Source organism: Stegodyphus dumicola, chromosome 10, assembly GCF_044657685.1.
Source record: "Stegodyphus dumicola isolate Sdum_Otavi_A_Nest chromosome 10, ASM4465768v1".
In the NCBI taxonomy this organism is placed as follows: domain Eukaryota; kingdom Metazoa; phylum Arthropoda; class Arachnida; order Araneae; family Eresidae; genus Stegodyphus; species Stegodyphus dumicola.
Genome location: NC_140777.1, coordinates 127,401,911 through 127,419,505, shown reverse-complemented (window position 1 = coordinate 127,419,505; position 17,595 = coordinate 127,401,911). Strand labels below are relative to the sequence as shown.

General features: G+C 34.1%; 1 protein-coding gene across 1 annotated transcript in view; it reads right to left on the bottom strand.

Annotated features, from left to right (window-relative positions):
- The window catches only part of LOC118189260 (uncharacterized), a 115,831-nt gene that overhangs the window by 42,912 nt on the left and 55,324 nt on the right, over positions 1 to 17,595 (bottom strand). Inside the window, exons 13-15 of the mRNA XM_035359843.2 lie at positions 13,656 to 13,788; positions 7,422 to 7,537; positions 1,032 to 1,095 (exon numbers count right to left, since the gene is read on the bottom strand). Coding sequence (XP_035215734.1) covers positions 1,032 to 1,095; positions 7,422 to 7,537; positions 13,656 to 13,788 — 313 coding nt within the window. The remainder of the gene's footprint in view (positions 1 to 1,031; positions 1,096 to 7,421; positions 7,538 to 13,655; positions 13,789 to 17,595) is intronic.

The window sequence follows — 17,595 nt, the reverse complement described above, 5'->3', positions numbered from 1 at the left end:
TGAGAAATTTTTGACTGGTGTATGATGAATTATCTGGTCCCTAGGCTTTGAAGTAGTAATGGACGCTGAAATCTGCCTACTTGTTTCCCATTTCGTTACTTTATGGCGGAATACTAAATGTCATTTTTCTCTACAGCTAGACGAGAACTTGTAAGACCACTGAATACCGGTAGTTTCCTTAAGAAGTTCGCCATGAAGGCATCTTTTCTCTTAGGTAAATAGCCCTTTCTTTTCTGCCGTATTCAGATTACCTACTATGGCCAAATACTAAATGCCACGATTATCTAAATGCGGGGTTAGTACATCGATAGATAACCTTCACAAAATCCAGTACAAGATTGCTATGCTTAATGTCGAAAAAAGTAAATAGAAGCAGTCTTAAAAATTTCCAATGACCTTTCATGTAAAGTAAGTGCAATAAATAGTTCTTTAAAAAAATGGAGTTTGGTTCATTTGGAATTATTTATTTTGTTTTCTGTTTAGGAAAAGTAGGCTGCGAATTGTTCATTCTGAAAGAACATACCTCCAGAATATTTTCATTTTCACTTCAATAGTTATGATCATAGGGGGAAAAGAAAGCTTTTAAACATTAAATCAGTTTGTAGTATTTCAAAATCTCTTTAAGAGAAAAGCGTCAATTAAATAAAAAATTATCATTTTATTTAAGAGCTTTTTTTTTTTTTTTTTTTTTTTTTTTTTTACTGAAATGATTATGTACGAAAGAAATTTCAAGTAAATTAATTCAGTTAAATGCAACGATCTAATAGCGCAGTTTAGCATTTTCACTTTTGATACCTACCAAAAATTCCGTTCAGATTACTGAGAAAATATTTTCAAATTTATATAGCATAATTTCCAAGTGTAAGATCATTTGCATGAATATTTTGTTGTAGAAATTAAGTTACCAAAAAAACATTAAAAAAATCAAGCATTTTAGCCATTTCTTCAACAACAAGTATTTGTTATCAGTAAATTGAAACAGTCTGAATCAATTGTTTTTTAAAATATATTTTAAAAATCTCTGAACTTACTGAGTGCTGGTGGCCTGTCCAAAATCAGCCCAGTGATGATAACTCCTGATGACTTATAATCCGCCTAAAACAAAATTAGCTAACATCAAACTGGATATAAACATGTAATTTAGCTAAACATCAAACAGTCATGCTCCAACGACATGAATTACATTCCCAATTAAACAGTAGTGTAACTAAAAGTGAATATATTTATAATATCTTATAATTACATAAATATCTCCAAGCAGCGCATTCTCCTATAGTGCGCATCAGATGCTACGACATTTTACGTCGCGAATAAAATTTAGAGAGATGGTATATGGGTGCTTAAGATCCTGATAAAAGCTTGCAGCGGAGTTTGTTAGGTGTGTCCATTGCTGATTGATTTGAGAACTTACGGTCTCGTGACACCATCTATAATCGACATTATGAACCAGTTGCTCCCTGGTTTGGTTTAACTAAATATTTTAATGGCGATGTTTGCCAACTGAGGGTGGTTGTGAAATCTCCGTTAATCTAAACCGATGCTACCGGCTTGAGGACAGAACTTGTGACCTTTTGTTCTTCAGTTTGACGCTTTTCAATTTTTGTCCCACGAGGACCTCTTAATTCAGCTCCTGTGTTAAACCCGTAACGGTTCTCTTTCTTTACTATTTAGCTAATGCTGACACATATTTAATTCGTTCTTCTTAATTATGATGTGGAGGTAATTACAATTAATTTGCAAAGGTACTCCGCTCCTTGGTCCAACCACTCTTAATAGGCTGGTCTCAGCTCGATCTTCATCGCGCTTCTACCAGCCCCTCGGACGCCCCTTAAACGGGATTCCTTGCGTATGAGACATTATTTGGATTGCCGCTTATGGGTGAACTATATGGGGGAGGATAAAAATCTAGGCCCTTGCCTGTAATTACTGTGTTGTCTTTGGAACGATCCATAAATAGGGATGTCCTTCGTGGGCGACGCTCGCAGAGCCACTGCAAATTAATATCGTATCTGAAGTCACATGAGAGTTCTTTTATAGGTATATATGGAATTTAATTTTAGCTGAAGTATACACGTTAATTACAGCTTTCTTATGCTAGAAATTGAAATTCGATTTTATTTAACGTTGTTTCTCTGACTGATTTTCAGGTTTAAATCATGAAACTAATTTTGAATCACTTTCTACAAATCCAGTCTTTTAAAACTTTTTATACAGACGTGTTTGCAATGACAGTACTATATTTTACAAAAAATTTTCAGAACTGGATATAAACTTTTAACTTCATTTAGAATTCCATTTTTTCTTACACATCCTTGCACAATGTTCAAAACTAATCATTGCAAAATTTTGATCTTAACGTCATCGAAGAGATCAAAAAATAATTTTTTAAGGATTTCATCCTTTTTAAACAAAATTGCCAAATTTTATATCATTTTGTTTTTCAAAAATCCTTTAGTCTTTAAGTTCTTTCTGTAACAGCAATAGAATTTTAAAGATTTAATTCTTCACTGTCTCAGCCCTACAATTTTAAGTGATGACAGGGTGGGATTTTTAAAGCAAATACAAATTTAAACGAATTGAACGTTAATCTTACGCCATCTTTTAAATCGTAAAACCTTAATTGAAAAAAGATAATTCCATGTGTATTTTGTTGCTGTGCTGATTAAAAAGAAAAATTTTCCTACTACTTCGGTTGTGGAAATTACGCTATTTTTAGCTAAATGCATTAAAAATATACTTTCTATCAAAATACTCTTGATTAGAATTGATGTCAATTAAAATCGTCGGGCGCTCGTATACGAATTGTATTTAGATATTGCCAAAATTTCGAGGAGCAACAAATAGACAGAAATAACATGTATAAGTATAGTTATGTTCCATCTGTTTTAATTCCCTTTGGTAATTTTGATTTTAAATCTGCAATCTGCTTCTATTACTGTACTGTCCTTGTTACTCAAAGACTTTATTTTTAGGTACATGATTTTATTATCATCAAATGCGAAAGGTACATTTACTTAATAGGTTTGGTTTTAAAATCAGTTAAAATTTACAAAGTATTATTATTTTCATGGATATAATTTCAGTCAGTGTTGTAACGTAACCAAAGCTTTGGGCCGTATTTTCCTTGTCCGTTTTTAAAAAACACAGTTCTTTCCATTTGGGCGAAACGTCATTCAGACAATCATTTTTGGAGTTGCAAATCACTCTTTGCGCGATAGCCAACCGTTTGAAATATTTAAAACAAAACTTTTGTCACACGGCTGTTCCAGTGTTTCTCATTCTTTCTGGGCTACTTTATTGTACAGTAGTGAGTAAACAAAAAAAAGTTGCATAGAATTCTGTGTCAATAAAAAGTAATAGTATAATATGAAATGATCTTTAAAATTAATTGAAATAAATTCACTCATGTCCATAAATTAAGGATAATGCAAAATCAGGCAAAGGAAGAGTTAGAAGCAAAACAAATTTGACTTATTTGTAAAGCTTATTTATTAAACAAAAGGTAAAGAGCAAAAACAGATGCTATATATTTGATATAATTAAAAAAATCAGCGATTTTTTCTCCCTGGAGCAAATTTAAAAAAAAAAAAAAAAAAAAAAAAAAAAAACTTTTACAAAAACCAATATTACATGGTTGGTATGATAAACCAATATTACATTGTATGTCTCCCAGACGATGCAATACAGTCCGTACAACGCCTAGGCATGCTGAGTATCAAATTATCGATCTGATCTTGGGGGATATTACACCACTCAAAAAGCAATGCTCTCCAAAGTTCCGGTAGACATGTAGGAGGACGTTGACGGGCTGCAGCTCGTCGGCCAAGCATGTCCCACACGTGCTCTACTGGATTCAAGTCCGGTGAGAATTCTGGCCAGTCCATACGTATCCTCCGATTACGTATCCTCCGATCCATATCCTCCGATTTAAGGCATTCGCTTACGATGTTTCCACGGTGAGGACGGGCGTTGTCATCTATAAACACAAATTGTTCGCCCATGGCGCCCCGAAACGAATGTACATGTTGTTCCAGAATGACGCCCCGATAGATTTGGCTTGTCATGGTTCCAATTTGAACATGCAGGTCAGTTCTGGAACCCAGAATAATTCCACCCCAAACGAGCACTCCTGCACCACCGTAACAGTGTAGTCCAATGATGTTTTTCTTGGTGGTAACGGGTACCTGGAGCTCTCCATATGAAAGTCCGGCGAGAATCAGGCTGCAAGCTAAACCTGGACTCGTCGGAAAACATCACACAAGCCCACTTTTGCGGTGTCCAAAATGCATGCTCTCTACTCCAGGCTAACCGCAGGTGACAGTGAGTTGCAGTAAGTGGAACGCATCTGACAAGTCTACGAGCATATAGACTAATCTGCCCTAAGCGTCTGTACTCGGTCTGCCTTTAAATTGTCGTACCAGTGGCTGAAGAAAGCTGACGAGACAGGTCTGAGGCTGTGCTCCGCCTGTTTCTTTTGGCAGTAACTGCCAAATACCGGTCCTCATTCGGCGTTGTAACTCTGGGGCGATTTGTGCTGTAACGTCTACTCACATTTCCATCATCTTGGAATCGTTGCCAAAGCCTGGAGATGACACTCTGGGCAATTCCAAGTTCGTCTGATACTTCCAGTTGGGTACGCCCGCATTCCAGACGGCCGATAATTCTACCACGTAAAAAAAAAAAATCATCCAAATGCGTCTTTTGTGTCATAACTATTCGGTTATTGCACTGAAATACTTATAAAGCGCCTGCGAACAATTTTACTTCTTTGCCTGTATTCCTTATATATCACTCTCTTACACTCTCGTCATTGTGACGTACCGTCGGTGTCATCTGGTTACTTCTTGAAATTTGCATATGATTCTTGAAGATGTGTGTAGTGATTTTACAGGCGATATATTTATTTTAGAGTTCGATTTCCGCGTCACTCCGAATTATCCTTAATTTATGGACATGAGTGTATATTTTGATATGTTTTCAGTGATAATACAGTGATAATTAACAGATACCTCGCATAACTATGTAATATCTATACATAACAATGTAACAACTATGTAATATCTATACAGTATACATAAACATTGGTGGTCTGTGTTATGCTCCGAAAAGAAGCATTACGAATCTGTAGAGGTACTCAAGTTCGAAAAGAGGTTAAACATCGAACTAAGTTCATAGGATGGCAGGGTTCAATAAAGAATGGTATTTATAATCTTATTATGAACAACAAAGGCCACCGCTAATTTTTAAAGTAACTTTCTGTTAATCTTTGTGATTATTTAATTAAATTAGTGTTTCTTGAACATTCTTTATATATAAATTAAGAGATGTATTCTTTATGTATAAATTAAGTATTCTTTATATATTGTAGAGATATTAGGTTAATTGGAAACGCCGGAGAGATGAAAAATGAGCAAACGCCTTCGCCAGGAATCGAACCGCGGAGCTCTGGAATACCGGCCCAGTGTGCAGAACCGCTACACCACGAAGGCATGCTAGGAAAGCGGGAGAAATACCTTATATACTCCCCTTTTTAAAGGGCGACTAGGGTTTTAGGGGACCTAGTCGCCAAATCTTGGGTGCGGAGAATCATTACCACAACCCTTTTAATTCGGGCGCTACTGTAGAGACATTATGTAATTTTTGGAAGCAAAAGAGATGTAAAATAGCAACCGCCTTCCCCGGGAATCGAACCACGGACCTTTGGAATACGGGCCCAGTGTGCAGAACTACTACACCACGAAGGCACGCTAAGAAGGTGGGAGAAATACCTTATGTACTCCCCCTTTTTAAAGGGCGGCTGGGTTTTTCAGGGGATCCAATCGCCATATCCACAACCTTTATAGTTCGCGCGCCACTGTAGAGATATTACGATTTTTTTTTAGGCCGGAGAGATGAAATATTAGCAACCGCCTTCGCCGGGAATCGAACCACGGACCTCTGAAATACCGGCTCAGTGTGCTGACCACTACACCATGAAGGCACGCTAGGAAAGTGAGAGTACCTTATAATATAAATTAAGAGATTGCTCCTCTTGAACGTGAAAGCGTCCGGAGTGTTTATTCCCCTTATTGCTAAATCACGTGCAGGTATTAACTGTTGAAAATATTACTGCAGAATAAGAGAAACTTATTTATAAGGTGCATTAACTTATAATAAGTTTATTTATTTATTTATTTTTATTTTCTCTTTATTTAGAACTGTATTGCCATTTCTTTTTTTCTTTTGCTGTCACCAGAATGTAAATGAAGTACGAGTATTTAAGACAAAGGTTTTCGCAGTAACTGTAATATCACTTTTGCTGTATCTGGCGTTAGCCATTTTGGTAGCCACTCGGGCTCTTAATAATTTGAACCAACACGAGTTGGTTGTTTGCACTGCAGTCTCCAGTATTTAGTGAATTTAAATAACTTAAATTTTAACTTCATATTTTTGTTAACCGATATTCCACTAATAATCGAGGAGATTTAAATTGCAAACATAAATAGATCAATTCTTCAGCTTAAAGTTTTAAATAAAAAGGCTGTTTAAACCTTTATATGAATTAGTTGTTATTTACAGACAGGCCAAACTCGCCTGAGTATCTCAGTAGAAATAAAGTTACTTACATACAGTGAAACCCCACACATCGAACGTTTCTTAACGACTATCTCATAAAATGAGAATAAATATCTCTCAATGAGGATCACTTGCAGAAAAGGACTTGGGAATTTGGAGTCGCAGTCTTAGAGAAAAACGACTACTACCCCAAATTCCAAAGCCTTTCTTGTTGTATTTCTGTTAATAAACTTCCTGTCAAAAGATTACGTCCATTGAAAGTCGAGATGGATGTAATCTTTTGATAGGAAGTTTATAACAGAAAATTACTATTATAGGGCTTTGTAAAAAAGCTATGGCGAGCTAGTTGAGCTTTGTAAAAAAGCTATGGCGAGCTAGTTGAATTCCGTCATCATATTGATTCTTTCGACCCTACTGACTTTTGCTACCTTCATAGATTGGAGGTCGACTTCATCGGCGGTAGAGATTGTTTCACTATTCACAGCTACAGATCTTATCTAGCAACTTGTCTGCATATGTTATCCCACTCGACTGTTCACCTCGAAACCTGACGTTAACTTGCTACGACTTCCTAATTTCTACAACTCAATTAGGAGCTCCTTAATATGTTGCAAGGGAGTTTTGATACCTTTAAACAATATTTGCAGATTACTATTTTTTTACAAAACATTTAGGGCTGAAAGGGTTAAGTCGTCATGAAATGTGAACAAACAATTCCTCCGTAATTTCTTAACAAATGTAAAGTAGAATTTAGCTTTAAAGGAATGTTTCACCGATAATGAAAAGTACATCATGATGAGTTATTAAGATTCGCATAAGAATTAAGGAACATAATCTGACATATGACAAAAAATATATGTACTTACTCTCAGTAAGGGAATTCTCATATTGGATATTTTAGCATGTTTGACAATTTGATTTCGCAACTCCTCGATGACAAAATCGTCTTGTTTTTCCATCAAAGCACCCAGTTGTGGGGTTGCTGCAAAACGGAAAAGATATCAGGTGATAGTTTTGAGTTACACTACATCCACAACTTTCACCATTATGTCTAATATTATAATTTTGTTAATGTTCTTAAAACTGTTACACATTCAAGCTGGGCGATCTAAATTAAAAAAAAAAAGAAATTGAAAAGTACAAATGTGTACAAATATTAAATAATAAAGGAAATTACGTCAATGTTTACTTATATTTTCTTTGTAGGTATACACAATAGATTAGAAAATTTCCTACATATTTCACTATTCTACATTGAAATTATCGCTGTAATTGATGTTTTCTGTTTAGGGATTTAGGTATTCCTACTGAAAATAAAACTTTCCTGCATATTACAATACTCAATATTGCGATAATTGTTGTAATTAATGCTTATATTTTAGGTATTTAGATATTATTACTAAAATTACGTGACAATTTACAGTCGAAAGCCATTTCGATATCTAACTCGTATTTTGAACTGGATCTGCAATTATTAATAAATACAGAGTAAGCACGCAAGGGTTGTTTTCCAATCAGAAGGAATGTTATCCATAACGTCTAGCTAAAGTATTGATTTTTGGGATTTTCTAGCTCAAACTGACTAATATTTACATCACGTATGGGGAGATTAAACAGTCCATTTAGCCTCTAGGAACAGACCTTTATCGAGCTACCAGTGTTTAGCGGCTTAAGATACTCGATTAGAGCTCTCTTTCCTAAAACATTAACTCTAATTGCAATTGCTGTTAGATGCTTCCATTATAGGTTTGTCTGAAACAGAAGTAGTTGATCACTTTGTAAGGAATTATCACCTTCCTCCGTGCGCGTTCTCTTGATGTAATTGGCAGGACACCTGGTCATTTCAGGTGACAACATAGCTTGTTTCGTGTTTTCTGCTCCGAAGAACTATAATACTTAGCAGTGGCATCGGACTACAATGGCGGCGGACGATAATTCGTCCCCACCTGAGTTTGGCCAATTGCGTCTCCTTCTTCCCTTCCTAGTCGTTCTTTGAGTGGGGTGGAAAAAGTATATAAGGAATTATTACCTCGTGTGTGTTCTAGCGCTGTAACTAGTAGCCCCACCGGCTTATAATCGCAAGATTCAGGTTTCGAATTCGGGAAAGGGCATAGCTGCTTTTGCAAGTTACTTGCTCCTTAAACCCTAATAGGTCTACAACTTTTCTTTAGACATAAAGGTATGTCAAATCGAATTTAGCTAAAAACTAAACATCAAACACAAATTAGACTTTTGAATACAAAGGGAAAATTAAACATGCTGCTCCAGGACAAATGTGTTGAAAGCGAAAGAATAAAAATATCATAAAAAAGAAAGTGAAAAAATCCGATTGCCAGAAAGGGTCATGAGAAAGTGAAAGAACTTGATTACATGGATTAAAGTATTATAAGGCTCTCACAGTAGCTTTAATATGCAATGAGGATATTAAAATATATGTAGTTCGATTTATTATTATATATGTGGAACAACAGAACTCTATTTATCTGAACTAAGCACAGTCTTTTAGGATATCATCTTTTTTCGGATAATCCACGATAAATGTTTTCGGTAATTAAAGGAAAACATTAATGAGTATACCACTATTAATCAAAATTATATACTATAACAAATTACATATCTATCTATCTTCTGGGAGATTTTCTCGTAACCCTTTTAAAAGGCAACTAACGCAATGCCACCATTGTTGAGCAGTATACCCAGTAGAAAGGAATTTCAAATTATTCGATATTTTTGACTATATATGACTATTAGTTTATTTTCTAAAATAACCTTTTTCGTCTAAAGAATGAAAAACAGTTGCAGTTTGAAAACTTCAAATTTAGTATTAAAGTTTTTGAATGCTAAAAAGAAAAGATATTTAGGAAATTAAAAAATTTTTAAATTATATGATTAAAAAGGAATTTCAGTTTAATCTTGGTAGCAGATTTCAGTTTAAAAACGTGAAACAATTTTAAATAAAGCAATTATGAGAGCTCTACTAATTTAAGGATTACGAGTTTAAGAATCATCAGAAATTAAAAAATATGCAGCCAACTCGTGTTTAATAGGTGCGGATTAAAGGGGATCCTATCTGAAAAAAAAAAAGGTTATGTTTGCTTATTGAGGAACAGATTGTTCATCCCTGTCACAAAATGTCAACATAAAACTCCACGAAAGCATAAGGAAAAGAGGATAGGCATAATATTAATGGTGGCAGATGATGTCATTGGCTTTAGAATTTTTTTGTTCACAATAGTGTGTAATTTAATTGTACGTAAACAAAAATATTCATTGAAATGTCACTGAATTATAAATACTTGATTAGTTACGAGTTGCTTTTGCCCTTGGTGTTCCACATGTTTAACTTGCCTAAAACCGTCTAGAATTTCCCATGAATCAGTAACGGATGCCATTTGTGAATGACATAGATACGCATCTTTCTCCTAGAGTATCCGAAAGTTGTTCAATGGATTTAAATACAGGCTTGTGGCTGTTTCATCAAGAAGAATTCAGTAGGATGTTTGCCGAACCGGGTGATAGCCAACCGGGATCTGTTACAGAAGCTTACTTATTCCATTTCGATCCAAATAACGCAAACGTATGAAGGGATGTAAGTAAACTTCATCCAATAGATAGATTTATATGCTTGATTTCAAGCTACAAGTACTAAATGCTCGAAACGATCGCTGAGTCACCATGATGTTCTGTACTCTTAAGCCTGAATAAAGAGCTGGGCCATTATTCTTAGCCTATTACCAGCTTGATGTTAATCGGAATAAAAACTCATCTCTTTATTGTACTTCCTTTCAGTCGTCAGCAATCTAGTCATAAAAAGTTCTGTAAGCCATACAACACGCTGAGTGATGGTTGTGAGAAGTTGGTACCTCTGAGGCGTCTTCGGCGTCTGAAACCCATATGGTTAAAAGCGAGTGCTACACAATCCGTCTATTGACTCCTCATTCACCTACGACTTAGTGTGTACGATATAGCTTTATCTTCAAAGATCATGATCATTAAGGCTGCTTGTCCCTTAAACATTGTACGATAACGTTTTCTTTTACCACAATCCGTATATCTCTTGTTATAATGGAACGAAAACACCCTTTCTCGAACTCTTTCTGAAATTAAGTGGCCCATGCTTCGGGCATTTTCCGATCATATCACTCTTAAAAATTGCTCAGAAGGGGCTACACTTGAACCTATATAAGTCCTCCACGGAATTTCTAAAGATGTGGAATTTATTTTTTTAAAAATAGGTGTTTAAACATATTTCTGATAGTGATGACATTTTTTTTCTACTTTGCTTAGTTTAGGTTTTCCATTATACTAGAATCCAGTCATAACCATAAAACCTTTTGAAAATCTTTCCTTGTTTTCTCTAAACCGACATATCAAGTCTTTTTCTCCTCATTCTCGGTAGTAAATCGATCTTTTTCTTTTGTAAACAGATAAATGTCTCCCAGCCTCATCAACTGTAACTTATATATTTCCATTTTTCACCTGTTAAATAATTTTCATACAGCAATCTGCACATAGTCTTACATCGAGAAACATGTTTCGGCGTTAGGCGATGAACGTCATGCTTTTTTGTTTTGATTCGCTTTTAATCAGATTTTATAATTTTGTTTATAATTCTTACAGAGATATTTAAAAATTTTTCGATAGGTCTTAGGGGGGCTAGATTTTCCTTTAACTAATGAGATGCAACTTTATTTTAATAAGAGATATGTATACCTTTGTTAGGTATGCATTTTTTTGCCTTTTTCTTAGTGAGAAAGTGTGACATTTCTTTCCTTTCATATTAATTTTACCACTTATTTTACGTGTAGAAATATTAAAACCGTGCTTTTCACATCTTGTTTAATACCTGAATAACAGCATTTCTCTTCAGACAGCACAAAAATATAGCCTTCGGTCCACTGTTCATTTTTCCGCGACATTTTAAAGAAAAGAATATTTTTAATGCTATAGACAATAATTAAAGCTTATCCCAATTGGTTGCCAGTCACGTTTGTATTTTAAAATTAAATATAAATTCAATTATCATAAATCAAAATCGTTGCAAAAATGTATGAACACTATGTGTAAATAAATAAATAAAGGAAAAAGTAAGAAGAGCGCAAAATTAAAATGGAAACAGGCTGAATATTTTTAACGAAGGAATAATCTAACTTCTGTATATGTGATATTTGTTTCTGAAAACGTGTTTATATTTGTAAAACAAAAAAATAAAAATAATTTAACATAAATCTAATAATCCATTCTTCCAAATTTCTATTACGTTATATAATATAAAATCTTTAAATTGTTTATGTGCAATTATTTGTATTAGGATTATATAGTATATTGCATATTATAGAGAAGGGGATTATTATTATATATTGCATATATAAGATATTATATTCTTATATATTGCATATATAAGAATAAGGGGGGGTCGATGAAGAAAACAATTCCTTTAAAAGGGGTCGATGCTAGAAAAAATTTGGGTATCCTGTATTGCTGCAAAGGAATGAAGACCTTTTTTGTTATTATTATGTAATAAGCTCGTCTGCATATTAGATATTAAAGATTCTAATAGCTTTCGAATTACAGGATATGTTAGAACAGAAAGAGCAGCACTTTAGGTAAACATGAGCGCATGTGCGACATACTGTAAAACAGTCTCTCCAGCAGTTACTTCACAAAAGCAAGAAAATCATCTGCATAGAACTATAGATTACACAATATTTTTCTTGCATCGACCCGTTTTAAGCGAATGGTTTTCTTCATCGACCCTCCACCTTATATTTTTTCTATAATGTATAGCGTACAACATAACAGAAATACAAATATAAAATTGCACGTAAGTAACTTAACAGTTAGACTAAGAATATGAACACGTGTTTTAAAAATTGGTTAACAGATTTATGATTTTATTATTATTAATTTTACAAGTATAGACAAGTTTTCAGAAACGAAATCACAGATTCTAACTGCACAGTTTAATTTTTAATGGCTGCATTTGATGTACTAATGCAATGATTTAAAAAATCATTTGACATGAAACTGGTTACCTCATAAAACATCTCGTTCAGCAATATTCAAGCTGTTTATTGTTTTCCGTATTAAAATACTGACTTGAAGAAAGCTTGCTTCAATAAGGTAAGAAAAGTCAATAATATTGGTTTATAAAAGTTTTTTTTCTTCCATTTTCAGCAACAGAAACGCATTTACTAAGGTTGAACTTTTTTGCGTTCATACGTTTTACTTTTTAAAATTTCAGTTACAATTTGTGATTATGAGATTTCTTCCTTCTACATATTATAGCTTTATATCAATAAAATATTAATTACCAGTTTTATAACTAAATCTTTTGTAATCATTGGGATCTTGATTATGCTCACCAATTGCCGTTGCATATTCGTTTATCGACCCCCAGGACCTCTTGAGAAACTGATCCTCTTTAATACTTTATCCATTCCCAGGGGATGGTCAGTATCGACACCGTTGGGAACCCCTGATTTTCCCCTGATGGGAAAGTACTTAACCCTTCTGATGGGCAATTTTCGGATATTCCTTGAGTAGCGTATGAGTAAGAAGGGATAAATGTATGGAAATATTTACGAAAATCTAGAGGGGAATTTTTTTATTCTATACAAACTAACAAACTCTAACCAAACGAAATTGTTTTAATAAAAACATTTTAGCTATTCGGAAACTATTTGACACTATTTAATATGATGATACAAAAGGATATGAAAAATAAATTATCAAAAGAATCAGTTACTAAAGAGTATATATATATATAAAAAAAAAAAGATTATCAAAAGAATCAATTTCTATAGAGTGTCTGAAATAAAATATCTAAAGAATCAATTTCTAAAGAATATTTTGTTCATTTTCAATTTTATATTTGTAGAAGCACGTAAATATTGTTTGTTCGACAATAAATTTAGTTTTTCTCCTAATACAATGCAATTTTAAAAAATGAAAGAACGTCTATTTGCTCTGTGCTCTAAACAAACTGTTGCTGCGAATTTCATTTCTTAACTAATTTGTTTAGATAAGGTAAAATGCATTTATCAAATAGTATGACAAAACCATTACTACTTATTGCAGGAAAATAATAACTTTCTTACCATCTATGATTAGAACTATATAAGATTTATCTTGCATGGATGGGAAGCATCGTCCAAGACGGAACGTCGTGTACATGTCGGGATAAATAACGTCATCAAATTCGAAAATATTGTATTGCAGATTGATGGCAACCTAATTAAGAAATAAAATACGGTTATGAAAACCAGTTTAACCTTTGGGATATTCTATACATGTTAAGACTTGATTTATCAACCATTTGAAGTTTTGATGATTTCTTTTTTATGCATCTTAAACTCTCTTAACACTTGCTTGCAAACATTAAGCCTCTTTATATCATTATAACTTACAGATTGTTAATAAACCGAACTTTTTGTGACAAGCATTACCATATCGAATAAAAAATATTATTTCGAAATGCTTCGTTTTCTTGATGGTATAGCAATGCACATCATCTACTATAAACATGAAAAATTAGGAACCAAAATCAACTTTTTCTTTTCTCCTCTAAAATGGGACATGAACTTTCCTGGCACTCTTCCAACAAGAGCTCTCGGTGGGTGAACTCTAAAAGATCAGCTACTCTCTTTCGATGAAACAGCGCTCTCTCGCTCAGTAATGGGAGTCAGTTTTTTAAAATAGTTCGTGAGTGAACAGCACATCTCTAGTTTATACAAGGGAAATGACTAATGGTTTTTGAAAGATGCCTGTTCTATGTAGGCGAATATATGTGTAGCGTTTTGAAGATGTGATATGTACAAATGAAACCTAAAATCTGCTGTTTAAAATCTAGTGTAAGGGAAAACCAATGAATAGGTTACAAACTATTCAGTAGAATAACAAGAAAAAGACCTGAGTAATTTCAAATGTAGGATGACAAGAAAAAGACCTGAGTAATTCAAAAGATGTCACCAGATAGCAGTACATTCATATAAAGTGTCAGTGAGCCATACCCCTGTCTCCCTTACAAGAGTTGATAACTTATGATTCCGGAGAAGTTGCTAAATAAGATTAACTGATGACAACGGGATACATCGCTCTTAGTGATATTCGCCACACAGTACACTTTTTTAAATATTCTACACACGTTTTCCAAAGCGCATCAGAGCTTGGAAATGGATAACATTCTGGAGGAACGAACATTAGAAGAGCCAGGCGCTCTGATGGCATTTTATGTGCTGCTAGTCTATTTCTGTATCTGAGAAGTGAATGTGACTGTTGCATCCTAGTGCTATGTAATCTCATAGAGGATAATGGTTAATGACACCGACTGCCGCACCGATGGATCTGGGTTCAAATCTCGAAGAAGACATGACGTTTGCAAGCGTATAATGTCCGTGCGGCAAGGAGGCACTCAAAATAAACAGTGAGTCAAACGTTCTTTCGAAAGGTTGGTGATAGAGGAAGAGGCGGGGGATACCCTCGAACCGCTTCGGGGTGTTCATCCTCAAAACTACACGGAATTGCACAGTTAGCGTTGAGAAAGCATATCTGTATGACCAATGGTGAACTTTTAGGGTCCCGACCGCATATAAGCAAAATGTACACTGCTAGGACAACGGCTTAAGTTTGGCCAATGACAATCCAGATAAGGTTCACCATTAACTCCGCCCACATGAGTGATGTCACATTCCTGACGTTTGTTTACATTCTGCTATTCGGCGTTAGGATGTGCGTTCTTTGAATGAAAAAAATTTTACTTCGCAACGTAAATTTGTTCTAGTGATACTATTTTTGAAATTTTCCTTTAAAGTATTATTTCCTTACTATTCCAGAAGGAATATAAATTTATGTTTCAAACATTACAAAATTTCTCACTATATGCGTGAGTGTGTATACACACGCATGCTCACATACATATATTTTCAATATATAATTAATCATATGTGAATTATATCTATCAATATGTGTTTGTTTTATGCATATAAATATGAGTGAGAGTGTGTGCATGCGTGTATTCATTTTTCAGAATGTCAGATTTCTAGCAAATAATCTACAAAGCTTTTTTCTCTTAATTTTTCCCATCTTCACATTCAGTTTTTTTAAATAATTAAGATGAATATATTCATATTTAATATTTCTTCACAACTTGATTTATCACTTAAAAATGCATTTATTTAATTTTGGATAAAGTGGGATGTTAATTCCAGTAGTATATGGTTTTTTATAGTAGAATAATTTCTCTAAAGAAGCTTTTGTTTGTTTTTATTTTTTAATTCCTTTATAAGAAAATTACGTAATAATATTAGAAATAATTAATCTGTTACTCCTTACACATGTCTGAAATATGTTAACAGAAAATTTTCATTCAATAGCTTTATAAATTTATTTTAAGCAGTATTTAAATTTAATAAAGAACTAGTATTGATAAGTAAATTTCCATTGCTTTCTTTATACATTTAGTTTAGAATTCAGTTTTCAATGCATGTAATTATTCTCCTTCATGGCCCTCGAGCGGTCGAGCGGTAAAGTCGCTTTAAATTGGTAGTTCGGTCCGAAGCCCGTGAATGGGCAGGTTGCATGAGTGTTTTCGTGGTTTTCTCCATGTGTAACATGTATACGAGCCAGTTTCCCTTAGAAAGTCCTCCGCGAAGGCATCCCTCCCCTTAGGCAGATAGCCCTCGAGGCTTTGCCGTAATTAAATAACCTAACCTAACCTTCATGGTCCTCCCCACACAGCCCAACAGCGGCTGAGTGGTAAAGTGACTGGAACGCTGATAGTTCGCTTTGAGTTTGATTTCAGTTGGACAGGCTGGCTGCATGAGCACTTACCTGGTTTTCCACATGCGTAACGTGGATATGAGAGTTTTCCCTTAGAAAATCCTCAACAAAGACATACCTCCCACATAGACCTTGTATGCTTTCCATAATCAAACAAACCAAAACAACCCTCCAAGCAAAACAGCTCCTCAAAAGAAATTCTTCATATCTGTCAAGCAAATGACATTCGTTAATGTAACAAACTGTAATCATATATACTAAATCAAACTTGGAAGTTGTTATTAATTATGCTTACAGAAACAAAGTACAGATTTTGTTGATTAATTTGCGTTTTTAGAAATAGTTGAATAAATTTCTGACCTTTAATAAATACAGTGAACTCTCTCTAAGATGACCACCAGCAGTTCTACATGATTTTAATTTTGTGTAAAGCTTGTCATTTCAAAAAGATGTTCAGTACCAGAATTTGTGTATTGAGGAGAAGTAGTCAGTTTCAGAAGTGATCACAAAGAAAAAGTTTACTGTGTTAAAATGATAATCTGTTCCTAACTTTTTTGAAGGGTTTGATTTGGTTTATGTGATTTATAGCTCGAGGGCAATCTGCCTAAGCAGAGGGATGCCTTCATGGAGGACTTTCTAAGGGAACTGGCTTGTATACACATTACGCATGGGAAAACCATGAAAATGTCCATGCAGCCAGCCTGTTCGAGGGATTCGAACCTCAGACGAACTACCAGTGTTCAGCGAATTAACCGCTTGACGCTGGTGGGCTTTATCTAAATAGTCCATGTTAAGATTTAATCTAGGAAATGAATAATGTTGAAGCTGAAATTAAAATTATATAAATTTGAATATCATGTAATGTTAATCTCAAATTTCATTTCCTGTGATGTGATTTTTTTTTTAAAGATCAGGCTCTGGTATATTGATATATATAAACTTTAAATATAGTATGAAGCCTTATATTTGAGTATAATACTGAAAAAGGTTCGACATATGAGAAAATAAATATATGTTTTCTTCACATGTTATGGAATATTCATCCTTGACTTGAACGTGAAGTTACACAGTTTTAAATTTAAAGTTTACAGAAAAATGTATAATAGTCACAAGTTTGACAAAAGATCCTTTGCTCAAATGATAAAAGGCTTTGGGGAACATAGATGCTAATTAGCAATGTGTGCTAAATACGAGGCAATTGGCATCCACAAAAATGCAGCGTATTAATTTTAATACTGTTTTAGGTTCTTACATATTATC